The sequence below is a fragment of the Dioscorea cayenensis genome, chromosome 2 (genome assembly GCF_009730915.1).
Source record: "Dioscorea cayenensis subsp. rotundata cultivar TDr96_F1 chromosome 2, TDr96_F1_v2_PseudoChromosome.rev07_lg8_w22 25.fasta, whole genome shotgun sequence".
NCBI lineage: Eukaryota > Viridiplantae > Streptophyta > Magnoliopsida > Dioscoreales > Dioscoreaceae > Dioscorea > Dioscorea cayenensis.
The window spans coordinates 1567692-1581495 of NC_052472.1; the positions used below are offsets into that span (position 1 = coordinate 1567692).

General features: G+C 32.6%; 1 protein-coding gene and 1 non-coding gene across 2 annotated transcripts in view; one reads left to right on the forward strand and one right to left on the reverse strand.

Annotated features, from left to right (window-relative positions):
* LOC120277212 (DNA-directed primase/polymerase protein) overlaps positions 1-3401 on the reverse strand; it is a 37850-nt gene extending 34449 nt beyond the window's left edge. Inside the window, exons 1-5 of the mRNA XM_039283969.1 lie at positions 3266-3401; positions 3094-3182; positions 1271-1440; positions 1011-1157; positions 232-283 (exon numbers count right to left, since the gene is read on the reverse strand). Of these exons, the coding sequence (XP_039139903.1) occupies positions 232-283; positions 1011-1157; positions 1271-1440; positions 3094-3182; positions 3266-3335 (528 nt within the window). The 5' untranslated portion in view covers positions 3336-3401. The remainder of the gene's footprint in view (positions 1-231; positions 284-1010; positions 1158-1270; positions 1441-3093; positions 3183-3265) is intronic.
* Positions 2751-2831, forward strand: TRNAL-CAA. The gene has a single exon. It is a non-coding gene; the product is annotated as a tRNA-Leu (tRNA).
* Positions 3402-13804: the final 10403 nt, after the last annotated feature.

Below are 13804 nucleotides of genomic sequence, written 5' to 3' on the forward strand. Positions count from 1 at the left end.
AATAGACCAACAATATCAAGAATGCATATTAAGTAACTAATAGTACCATACCAGTTAATTTGGTAACATATAGCTCCAAATATATAAGCATGGGTCTCTCGTCATATTAACTTAAACTTTTGGGTTGAATCGAGGCCAAATTATGTATTTGGTTTGCATCTAATAGCAAGTGCTTGACAAATATTTATATTGTTTTACATAAACCTAGACAACAACATATCAAGCAATTACCTCTTGAATAACTTCATAGTGGTGGCGTAATTTCGAATCCATAACACTATACCTGAAAAAATTTTCAACAATCATTAGTCAAGCAACTATATGCAGTATCCAAAAAGAACTATCAAAAATGATAAAAGGTTAAAGTTTCTTTATGCTCAAAGAGAGTAACTCCATCTTCATATGTAACTTTTTACCAATTTTTTTTCATGTTAGAAGCTGTTACCTTTAATGCAGGATAATGCAGATTATAGTTGACAATATTATTTATCATGATTTAATTTTAAGAGTTGTCTGAGAGTTAAGTTTCATAAGGGGTTTAATTTGGTAATTCCAGCTGGTTTGTAGAAGTGTGTCAAATCTGGTAGGTTTGCTTTAAATTCTATTTCAAGTTGAGTTATCAGTAAGTCCATTAGTCTAGATTTATTCTAATTTAAATAGATCATATCCTGATATCCTATTGTAGTAATACTTGGATCATGTCTCTAATCTATACAAAAGAGAAATAGATCTTCTTGGGGATCAGTTAATGAATGCATGAATGCAGTATTCTTTAGCTTTATGCCTCTTTAAAAGTGCAACTGCCTCTTTTTCTGAGTGTGACTGCCTACATCGTCTAAATGTGATTGCAGAAACACTAGGTGTTATTGCTTGGTCATCCGGCATCTTTTTCTGTCTACCATAATTATTTTGGGTGTTCAAAAAAAAAAAATTTGTTAAGATAATAAAGGAAATAAAAAAATAATAATAATAATAAAAAAAAAGGTAATTTTGATGAGCAAAAGACTGACCTGCGCCAAAACTCATCATATGTAGAAACCAGGTATCTTCTCTGGCTGCTTAAATGGTCTTGATAGCAAAAGATTTTCACTTGTGCATGAGCTCTAGAAAATCTCATTGCTTCTTCTTGTCTAGGAAAAGTGGCCCAGACCTCTTTCCTAGATATGCATCAAATATTACCAAATATCAATAAAGAACTTACATGAGAGACAACAGATAATTATAAAAACACAATCAAGGTTCTATACGAAAGTATACTTTAGCCACATACCTAGCTAGCAAATTGTTCTGTTCTCTAAGATCAACACGAATTTCACGTAACAACCATAATAACTGTGATGGTCGTTTAACTGGAGCACCATTTGGAGACCCATAGAAGACAACCGGAGATATCTGTTTTCCACTCTTAAGCTTGATAGCTAATGATGCTGATGTCCTAAGCTGGAAAGAAGATGACTGCATCATTAACTGACAGCTTCATTCTAAAACCTAACATAAATAAACTAAGAACTGCAAATGCTCAACAGGTAGTTACTATCAATAACTTGGAGCGTATACTTTATGCAATACTCCAAACCGATAATCCCTCCATTAATTGAAATACATTTTGAGATGCCCTATTTCATATCACTACAAAAAGTTCGACTTGGGAAAATAAAAATATGTTTTGAAGTTCAGTTATCATATTACACATTAACTTTCAAATATGCCCTTTGCAAACCTAATTTTCAAAGAGTTTCAGAAGGTACATTTTATAAACATAAAATTAAGGAGGAAGGATAACAACCTCCTGAATGAAACTTCAGCTAGAGTTAGCAAAGGTGAACACCTTAATGGCACCGGAAGCAATGATGTTAATACAGTCAATAAAAACCATACATAGTTCCCATGACAGTAAAAGTTGCTTAACAACCAGAAAACTAAGGAACGCCTTATACAAACAGAATAAACCCATAAAAGCTTTCAATTTTATCTAACAAAACAAGTTTTCTCATTTGGCCTTTATTATTTATCATGTGCTCAACCTTTCAACATATCAATTTCGATGGTACACACTATCGATCCAATTGCAAAAAAGTCTGGGGCTTTGTCAGGATGCCAAATTCAATCTCCATGAGATATTGGCTACAATTGAAGAGGTCTTATCAATAAAATTTCTATTTATCTGAGATCTAGGCATAATTAATTAGCAATCCATTCTATAATTCTTTTCATTACCCCGAAGGGTAATGATCCCACAAACACAGGAATTGTACAGTACGAAATAACATAAAAACAACCAGACTAATTCGAAAAAAAGATGGGGATCCTACACTCAAACTATTCTTTTTGGTAAGGAGAGATATGAAATATTTGAATCAGATTGGATTTCATTCGAATTGCAATAATATAATATGAATGACTCGCTATTCACTCGGTTTCTGGTCAATAATAACATTATATTATGCAGGAGAGATGGCCGAGTGGTTCAAGGCGTAGCATTGGAACTGCTATGTAGGCTTTTGTTTACCGAGGGTTCGAATATCTATCGTTATTTGGGTACCATATTCATTTGGGCTTCTATTGAATCGAGAAATAGGTTTGATTGTACATCTTTTTGATATATATAAGGTATCCTCCGGATAATGCAAATCGAAGCAATTTGATGTCTGACTCGGGCCTATATGACCGATCGATAGAAATACTCCACCTTTGTCATATATGACACTAGATAGATATCATATTCATGGAATACAATTCACTTTCAAGATGCCTTGATGGTGAAATGGTAGACACGCGAGACTCAAAATCTCGTGCTAAAGAGCGTGGAGGTTCGAATCCTCTTCAAGGCATAATATTGAGAATGCTCATTGAATGCGCACAAATTTCAGGAACAAGCAGGTAAATCATTACTTAACGAGCAAACCACATATAAAAGAAATAGCCTTGAAACTTCAAAATCTGTACCAAATCAAGCACTCATCTCATTCATGACTCGATAGAGAGAAATAAAACGAAATTTACAGTCAAGAAAATGCACATCTATAAAAAAAAAAAAAATCTTCCAAACAGCGCCCAAATCTAAAGAAAGCAATGGAGAAAAGAAGAGCGTGCCTTATCCGAATCTACAGGATTCCGATCAATACGGGAAGACTTCTCGGAACTCGAAGCATGACGAGATTTCTTCTCCTTGAGAGCAGATTCTAGCATTCATAAAAGCCAAAATCAGAACCATCAGGGATCAACAATTAGGGTTTGGAGAGAAGGGGAAGAGGGGAGAGCTCACCGGGAGTGGAGGTGCCGCATTTGAAGCAAGCGAAGAGGCGATCGACGTCGTCCTTGTGATCGGACGTCATCGCCGGCGATGGATCCACGGCGGAAGAAGATCGATCGATGGTGATGATCGTCGGAGTTCTTGGCCGTTCTCGTTTTCTTTCGCGATGAAAAGCGCGGGAAAATTGAAAATGCGTTTATTGTGTTGATGGACCTGGGCCTTTTTGGGCTTTAAATCCATAAAGCTCATAATTAATATTAATTATAATTATTATTTTTTAAAAAAAATTTATTTCTTTTAATTAATTGTTGGTGTTCATTAATATTAATGGGTTTTAAATTTCAAATATTGATGTATTTATTTAAATAATTAAATATTGGCAGAGATTTTATGGTGTTTGGATGGGTGATGCATCAAGAGCATCAATGGAGTGATTTTAAGTAAATGGGCTTAATATATGTATATCTTACTAAAAAATTATAATTATTTAACCAGTGACCAAGTGGTCTATTTCTGAGTCCCTGTTAAAATGTTTCATAAGTGGTGAGAGTTCAAATTGTAGGTAAAGACATATTTCAGAGAGTGTAAATAGTGGTTATGTGCTGGTGGTCAATAGATCCACATGTGTGCAACCCCCTTAGTCTGGCAAAGTTTGTGCATGCACATGTCTTTTTTAGCTGCGTAGCTGCTCATCTTAGCAAAAATTATAATTATTTATACATCTTTTTAATAAGAGTGGAGTTTTTTTTTTTTAATTATATTTTCTTCAGTTAATGTGCCCGGTACATTTTACCACGCCATATAAAAGAGAAGGAAGAAATAGAGAACGACAGGGAGTAAAGAAGAGATTGGGGCTACTATTCTCAAAGTGGAGACTTCTAAGAGGGTAGTTGGTGTTCTTGGAATTTTATGTTATTTCTTGCTTAGCTTGAATGAGGGTGATCTTACAAGGTGAGGATTACGTTTGTGAAGTCTCCTTGCAAAAGTTGTGTTGATTTACATATAATAATAATTTTCTGCAATTCTACTGAAGATTTATGACTGTATTTAGCTTTTGAAGATCTAAATGAATCATTATTTCTAACAACCACTATTTGGTGTGGTGGAATATTATGAGAATGGTGAATATGCAAATCCAGGGTTGATAATATTGTACATATACTGTAGAGTACTATTACAATAGTTTTTTTTTTTTTTTGTTGCATGCAAGGAGATTGTATCATGGATTTAAATCTTGTTTCCTCTGCGGTGTGTGTATGTAATTATATTATTTATTATGTACTTCCTCATATCTTTTTTACTTGTTCATTTTATCTAATTCATGTAAGTTAAGAAAATCGGTTGAAGTTAGTTGCCAATCTAAATTTTATAAAAAAATTGTATTAACTTCCAAGATTATTCTTATTTGAAATATGCTTTTAAAAAATATGTAGTTGAATATAATTTATTATAAGTTATAGAGGTATATAAATATAAAGGATAAATTTAGAAAAATAATACTTAATGTTTCACAAATTTTCTAAATGGAGTAAAAAAATCTAAGAAACCCTCTAAAATAGGACAAGTAAAAATGACTAGAAAGAGTATAATATATATATATATATATATGGAAAATTTTAAATAAAATTATTAGGTCTATAAATGATTCACTAGATAAGAAAATTACAATGTTCTAGCCAGTATTTATTTTTTTTTTTTACAAACGCGACAAATGCAAGTTAGTCAAAAGAACATGCACATAGACCAAAAATTGATCGTCCAACCTATATGTCTTCACTCGATGATACAAGGTGCAAGCTGTAAGCTCAAACTCACATCGGAGAGTAGTTATTACTATTGCATTTAGTGTGATTTAAATTCTGTATATTTAAATGTCCCACACTCACTTTTTACACTTGAGCCAATTTAACCGATCCAGTCGGTATGTAACCCATTTGTGGAAAAAAAAACTTTTATCAAAATAAAAGAATTCAATTATGATGTCCACATAATTAATAAGCATTTCAAAAATAACAAAAATGTGTGGATGTTCCATTTGGATGCCATATTATCAATATAGATCAAAGTAAATAAAAATGACAGTACATGAGGCATATTGTACATTTTATAAATATAAAAAATAATATTGAAATAACCTCTTACAGTACACGAATTTAGAGGGAATGTATAAACAATTCATTACAGTTCATCAATCAAAAGTACATTTAATCATTTGTTCTGACATAACCTACGTAGAATATTTATCATTGCCCTAAAAAGATAAATATATGATCACTCCTAAAAATAAGAGACTTAATATATAAAACTGTTTATGTACTTTTTAATTTTATTTTTTTTGCATTCTTTAAAAATTAATTAGTTATTTTTATCAAAGCCTTTCAATAATTAGAGGGTTAATATAAAAGGGGATATAGCTCAGCATTACTTAAGTCTCTTTTATTCGGGTGAAACACATGTTTGATACTCTATTTTCGCAAAATATAAAGGGTGTGATAGTTGAGTGTGTTTTTCGTTGGTAGAGCCAGGCTTCTCAGGAGAGTTCTCTCCCACGCTCTCAAAATATGAAAGGGTATGACGATTGAGTGTGTTTTTTGTTAGTAGAGCCAGATTCTTTAAGAGAGTTTTCTCTCACGCACGTCAATGATTATAACCCTAGTCTAATTCAAACCTAGTGTCCTTAGTCAAAAATAAAAATAAAAATTAATTCCAAGCCAAATGGCCTTGCATGTTCAGAGGGGTTAAGTGACTCCTTCCCTTTAATTCAACCTTTCCAATGTTGCAAAATGTACATTAACTCCACCCACCATATCTAACCTAACTTTTCATGAAGTATGATAATTCTATATTAAGCAAAGAAATAACAAACCATATATAGTTAAAACAATTATTTGATGACAATATATGCATGCAAAACCAACTTCATATCCTCCGACCACCCAATATAAAATTTTCTACAGTATATATATATATATATATGTTTGTTTCTATCTCATCCACTAGATCAACAGGAATCAGAACTTGTTTGAATGCCACATGTTTGTTTAATTTGCATGCATGCATGCAAGGTCATTTACCTTTCGTTATCCATGAATTGCAAAATACCCACCCACCATATCTAACCTAACTTTTCCTTAAATATGATATAATTCTATATTAAGCAAAGAAACAACAAACCATATATAGTACTTAAAGCAATTATTTGCATGACAATATATGCATGCATAACCAACTTCATATCCTCCCACCACCCAATTATAAAATTTTTCACTTTATATATATCTATCTATATATATATATATATATATATATATATATATATGTTTGTTTTTATGCCATCCAATATTAATTTGAACAGAAATCAGTACTTTTGTATGAATGCCACTTGTTTGTTTGCATGCAGGCAAGATCATTTACCTTTTGTTATATATGCATTTTTAATATCAATAATGAAGATGAGGTAAGGGTGACAAAACAGAAGCTCAATTATTACTATAAGAAACACAAAGTTATATTTTATTGCAATATTTGAAAAAGATGATGCGGGTCAATGTTTCTATCCCCATGATATTCAAATGTCTAAATGAAACGAGGATGGTCCCTTGCTCCACCACATCAATGAAAGCGAATATATATATACACACACAGTTGTTTATTTCTTTCTAAAGCCGATGTAGTTAATGCCGCGACTCTTATAAAAATATGAACTTACTTTAAAATAGCTAAAATAATAAGCAACTTCTAACAACAAGAGCAACAACAAAGGTCATTCATTAGTCATCCTAAGTCCTAACTATTTGGGTCAATTATATGAATTTTTCATTTCTACATTTTTCTAACAAGAACAAATATTTAATATTATGTAAAGTTTCTACCAAACACTTTTTTAGGTCTATTTTTATGTCTTTTGTTGCCCTTATACCTAAAGCGCTTCCATTATCCTTATGGGATCATCAATTAATTAGTCGTATCATAACATATTCTTATCATCTTAATAATGATCTCTCTTAACTTGTCACTAATAGATGCCTATTCTAATCTATTTCAGATAAATTTTTTTTTAATCCGTCTTTCCTAGTAAAGCGTGGCATCCATCTCATAACATATTCTTATCATCTTAATAATGATCTCATTTCAAACATACTCATCTTTTAAGTATATTGTTTCTTACCTGCCTAATATTATGACCATATATGTCATAGTTGGCCCAATAATTGTTCTTTAAAACTAACCTTTTAATACAAGAGGTATTTTATGATTACACAAAATTCTAGAGGCTTCTCTCTAGGGATGTCAATGGGCCTCACCCCTCGACGGGGAACCCAATTCCCCGCCTTGTCAGGGCCAGAGTCGGGAAATTTTTCGGGGGCCGGGTTTGGGCCCGGGGAATTTAAACTATATATATATATATATATATATATATATATATATATATATATGTACATGTGTTATATTTTATGTTATAAATATCTAAATGTGTTGGTTGGTATTTTGTGTTAGGCCTTTAATATGTCAACTGCTCATATTTGTAAATGAGTTTCTTAATTATTAAAAAAATTTATGGTATTTTTAGCAAATATTTATAAATTTTGTTTAAATAATAATATTTCAATTTATTAATTAGGGTCAAGGAATTCTTGAACCGAAAAAATTCCTCCTGAGATGGGGACAGGAAAAAATTCCCCGTATTCAGGTTCAGGGTTAGGGTAGGGGGATGGGCAAATTTGGGGTTAGGGCCAGTGATTGTATCCCCTAGTGAATCTATGCCCTGTTGACATCCCTACTTCTCTCTATTTTACCTAGCTATCATGCTTTAATCCTAGCCATTTGTGAGGTCATCTATGAGTTCATTGTTATTTTAGATGATAGAGTATAGGTATTAAAAACCTCTACTTCTACCAATCTCAATATTATCCATCCTAATCCCTCTCTCATTTTTACTCGTTTAATAACTGAAATTACATTTTAAATAATACTCTGCCCTTTATACCCTATGTAACTTGAAACACTTGGTTTTAAAGTATTTGATCATCACATTGCTAATTTTAAACTGATCAATTTTCTACTTTCATCAATTAAGATCATGATACCAGTACAAAGCGTACATCAAGTGATTGGATCTTGCACATACTCCGTCAGCTAGTCCAAATCTAAAACAAGTAAGAACATAATGTTGAGCCTTGATTTAGGCCTATAATATTAAAGAATTATCTGATCTTCCCACCCCCTCCCTCAAAAAAACAATTCTAATACTAATGATAGAGTTATTATTCATAAAAAAACAAAAACACAAAGATTCAAGTGACAACTCCAAAACCGACAAAAAACCATAAGTAGAGAAGAAAGAAGATGATTTCTCTATATTTTAAATTAACTATAACAGTGATGGCATAGTTTGCCAAAATTTATTTTATTACAATAAAATCTTAAAAATGTATTTAAATAAGTTCTAAGTTGACTACAAGCCATATTGAGCTAAATTCATTTGTGAAGTTTGATTATCTAAATTTTCTAATCATAACCATACCACAGCGAAAGAGCCATTATACCACAAACAGACTAATGGTGGGCTATCATATTAGGCCCCCCTCCATTAATATTACCATAATTGATCTCAAAAAAATTTTCATGTTAGTCAAGTAAAATAACATTTGTATCACAAACTCTTACAACAAGATGCATTATCTACATAATAGTGTTTACATATGCTTGCCTACGTTTACCTATGTATATAGCTAAAATTTTGGTTTAGAGGTTTTTAATGAATAAGTAAGATGCTTCATTTCTAAAATGGAGTTAGTTTTGGTTGAGAAATATGATTGGGAAACAACCAATCAATATTACCATATAACTAGTGGGGAAATTATTATCTTAAAGAATTTTTTTTTCTAAATGCCCTATTATCATTTTTTTTTAAAAATCAAATTTAGCAATAAATCACATCTTATCGAATCATTTAAGTCAATCCAACCTCATTGAAAATTCAATGGTAGCATCTTATCAATTTGACATAAGACAACTTTCTAGTACTTAATAAAGGTAAGTTTAATCTTGTTGAATCAACCATTAAAGTCCACATATTATGTTTGTTGATGGTCATATATTGTTTAGAGTTTGAAGTTTTATTGATTGAAAATTAAAGTTAAAGGCAAACAATATCAACAAAAACTTAGTTCAAGCAAGCTTTTTACTCTCAAACTTAAATTTAACATTTGAAGGAGATCAGTCATTACAAATAAAACATTCATTAGAACATAAAAAGGAAATTGGAATAAGTTAAAAATAGGGGTTATAAAATTTGAATAAGTGGAAAACTTTATTTCATAAAATTCCATTTAATTGATACCAATTAAATTATTTTTTTTTTCAATTAAAATAATGTTATTTTGTAATTAATAACTTATATTAATGACTTTATTCCAAAAAAGATTCCACAGTGCCACAAGTGGAATGAGTTTCCCTACTTGACAAAAGAATAATGCTCGTATTCATTATTCAATCAAAGGAATATTCTTTGCATATATTTGTTTTAAGTTTTGATTATATATAATTATATACATGTGTGTGTATATATCAATGTTTTTAAAACCGGACCGGATAGCGAACCGGTCTCATATTTGGGTCACGGGTCAGTCGGTTCGACCAGATGACCCGTTTTGGTCGGACCGGATGACGTCATAAATAAATAATTATCTTAAATATTATATATATACTATATATATATATATATATATAATAACAAACTTTATTATATTTTTTTAATCATAATTATCTTAAATATTTATTTTTAATATCATTATGATTTTATCAAAAATAGTTGAAGATTCAAATAATTAATCTAGATAAAAGCAATAAATACAATTCCCTAAACCTTTTTATTTCTTAATCTATTAATCATAAATGGATGATGATAACTACATAAATTAAACAACTAATTAAATTACTAATTATGTGAGGATGAGACAAGGCATGAACAAAAAAATTCAAAAACAAAACTAGAACTAAGTATGATTAATTTAATTCTCATATTTGATCATCATTACCATTAAAAATAAAAAGTATAAAAATAAAAATAAGTCCTAAATGATCTATACTTCTTAAACAATTTACAAGTTTCTTTTTATTTTCTCATACCTCTAAACTCCAAAGTTCAAAAAAATCCAAATAATATTTTTCGACAAATCAAGACTCAAAGAGTATCATGAAATCGAAGAAGAAAAAAAGAGCCAATTCATGCCCTAAGTCCTTTCTTAAAACAAAAACAAAAAAACAAAAAAAACAAAAAAAAAAAAACAAAAAAACAAAAATAAAAATTGAAAACCGGGTTCCATCCGGTTTTGGTCCAACCGACGGTTCACGGGTTTGGCAGGGTTTGACCGGGTTCAAAAATTCGGTCAACATTAATTCTAAAAACCCGGACCGAGCTATGGGCGGTTCCAGTTTTCGGTCCAACCGGCCGGTCCGGTCCGGTTTTCAAAACATGGGTATATATATTGATGATACCGACAAGCCATTTTCACACATATATTTTTTATATTTTGTGTCATCTATGCATTGAGAAAGAGTCAATTCTCAAATCTTAAAATTTTGTATGAGAGTTACATGTTTTACTGTTTATTTAAAAAATATTTTTAAACTGAGTATATTATTAGCCATATAATTATATAATAATTTTAAAAATAAAAAAATATTTTATAAATATTCAATATTTTCAAATGCAAAAAATATGTGAACTCTAAATTTATAACCTCACATGTGGGTGTCTATATATATATTAAAGGAAATAGATATAAAGTATATAAAAAGTAGGGAAAATTACTGTTTACCCTCGATAATTTCAAAAACTTCACAAAGCATACTGTGAGTTTTTGCATCGCTCGAGACAACCCTTCCTTTATTGTTTCACTTCCTTTTTACCCCTGCGTTATGAAATTCCATCATTGCCCTTAAACATTTTTGCATACATTTTTCATTCTTTGTTGCATTCCTTTTTTTGCATGTACTCATTTCTTAAGCAGAGCTCATTTTTTTAAACATAGAACTCATTTCTTAAGCAGAGAGTTCGTTTCTTAAGCAGAAACCTCATTTCTTAAGCAGAAAAACTCATTTCTTAAGCAGAAACCTCATTTTTTTAAACATAAAACTCATTTTTTTAAACAAAAAAACATTAATATTTAAAGCGAGAAAAAACAAATATTTACATGATAAATTAATCCCGGATATAAAAACCAATTAATCTTGGTCACTCAGTACATATTTAAATAGAAACAACGATATTTAAGCACTTTTTTTAAGCGTAAGCGCAATATATTAAAGCGAAACATCGATAGTTAAACAAAGACAAACAAGCGTATAAGCGGAGAACTCATTTCTTAAGCAGAGAGCTTATTTTTTTAAGCAGAGACCTCATTGAGTAGGGGACATTGAGTATCTCATCGTCAGTCGATCTCGCGCGAGCGGCTGAGTCTTGAGCTCCGGATCGGCGGCGATCTCGAAGGTGGCATGCTCGTGTGGGGTCTTAAAGGAGAAAATCTTTATTGGCGTTGGCGATCCGGTTGGCGGCGTTCCTCGGTGGTCGGAGTGGTGAGGTCTTCGGTGGCGACGTCGGATAAGGCGAGTTTGAACTTGAAAGCGGAACCATTCTCGATTGCGGAGACCGCAACATGGATAGCGATAGGGTTAGGGTTAGGGATCGTTCGGGGTTTGGATCCATGGTGCCTAAGTCGGTGGCGAGGAGCGGAGGGAGAGCGGTGCCGAGTGAGGGGTTCGATCTCGCCGTCTTCGTCTTCATCTTCATCGTCTTCCACGTCGTCGACCTCATCTCTTTCATCTTCTTCGTCGTCGACCTCGGGGAAGACCGCATGCTCCTCGTCGTCGAGCGAAGGCATCGAAAGGGTTGCACTCGTGCGTATTTAAATAGAAACAGCGATATTTAAGCACTTTTTTTAAAGCGTAAAGCGCAATATATTAAGCGAAACATCGATAGTTAAACAAAGACAAACAAGCGTATAAGCAGAGAACTCATTTCTTAAGCAGAGAACTCATTTCTTAAGCAGAGGCTTATTTTTTTTAAGCAGAGACCTCGTTGAGTAGGGGACGTTGAGTATCTCGTCGTCAGTCGATCTCGCTGAGCAGCTGAGTCTTGAGCTCCGGATCGGCGGCGATCTCGAAGGTGGCGTGCTCGTGTGGGGTCTTAAAGGAGAAAATCTTTATTGGCGTTGGCGATCCGGTTGGCGGCGTTCCTCGGTGGTCGGAGTGGTGAGGTCTTGATGGCGGCGTCGGATAAGGCAGGTGAACTTGAAAGCGGAACCATTCTCATTGCGGAGACCCGCATGACATGGATAGCGATAGGGTTAGGGTTAGGGATCGTTCGGGGTTTTGGATCCATGGTGCCTAAGTCGGTGGCAGGAGCGGAGGGAGGAAGCGGCGCAGATAAGGGGTTCGATCTCGCCGTCTTCGTCTTCGTCTTCATCGTCTTCCCACAGTCGTCGACCTCATCTCTTTCATCTTCTTCGTCGTTGACCTCGGGGAAGACCGCATGCTCCTCGTCGTCGGCGAATGCATCGAAGGTTGCACCTTTTTCTCGAACATGAAATCCCATTTTTCATGCAGCGTGGTTTGTGATTGTGAGTCGCATGTTTTTGTCTCATTTGGCCCGATCAAGCTACGATAAAGAGATTTTTGGGGGTGATAAATACTGCACAAAAAAACTTCATTTCTTAAAGCAGAGACCTCATTTTTTTAAACAAAACCCTCGTTTCTTAAGCGGAAAAACTCATTTCTTAAGCAGAGGCCTCGTTTTTTTAAGCGAAACCTCTTTTCTTAAGCAGAAAACTCATTTCTTAAGCGAGAAAACTCAATTTTTTTAAACAAAAAAACTCATTTTTTTAAATAGAAAACTCATTTTTTTAAGCAGGAAACTCGTTTTTAAAAGCAGACCTCATACGCTCGTATTTTTAAATAGAAGCTTCGTTTTCAAATAGAAAGCTCATTGTACTCAAGGGCATTATAGTCAAACCCTGTCACACTTGCCATAACTTCCCATGAGGACAATTTCAGTCAAAAAAATTCCAAATTAACTCTATCGATCACTATTAGATGTTTGGGGGTTTAAAAAAATCGTTGTATTCAAAGGAAGGGGTTTTTTTGAGGGTCTAAAACTAGCGGGGTGTTTTTTTAGCGATATTGCAAACTTACTGAGGTGTTTTTGACAATTTCCACTAAAAAGTATTATTATATATATATATATATATATATAAGAATCTAAACTTTATGTATAAAAGTTTTCCAATTGAGCCATTGCTTATCATGTTTACTAACATGTATACAATATAAAGGATAAAGTGTAATTTTATATATGTAATTTTTGGGTTTTATAGGGACATAAATGTAAAATAACACAAAATGCAAAAGCTATTCAACCCATTTTTTGCAGTCATCTTGCATTAATTCTAAAGAAAAAGACAAAATTCCATATGTTCAGCCTTTTTTTTTTTAATAAAGTGGCATTTTATAATAACAGATTTAACATATATTTTTTCCATTTTAAAATCT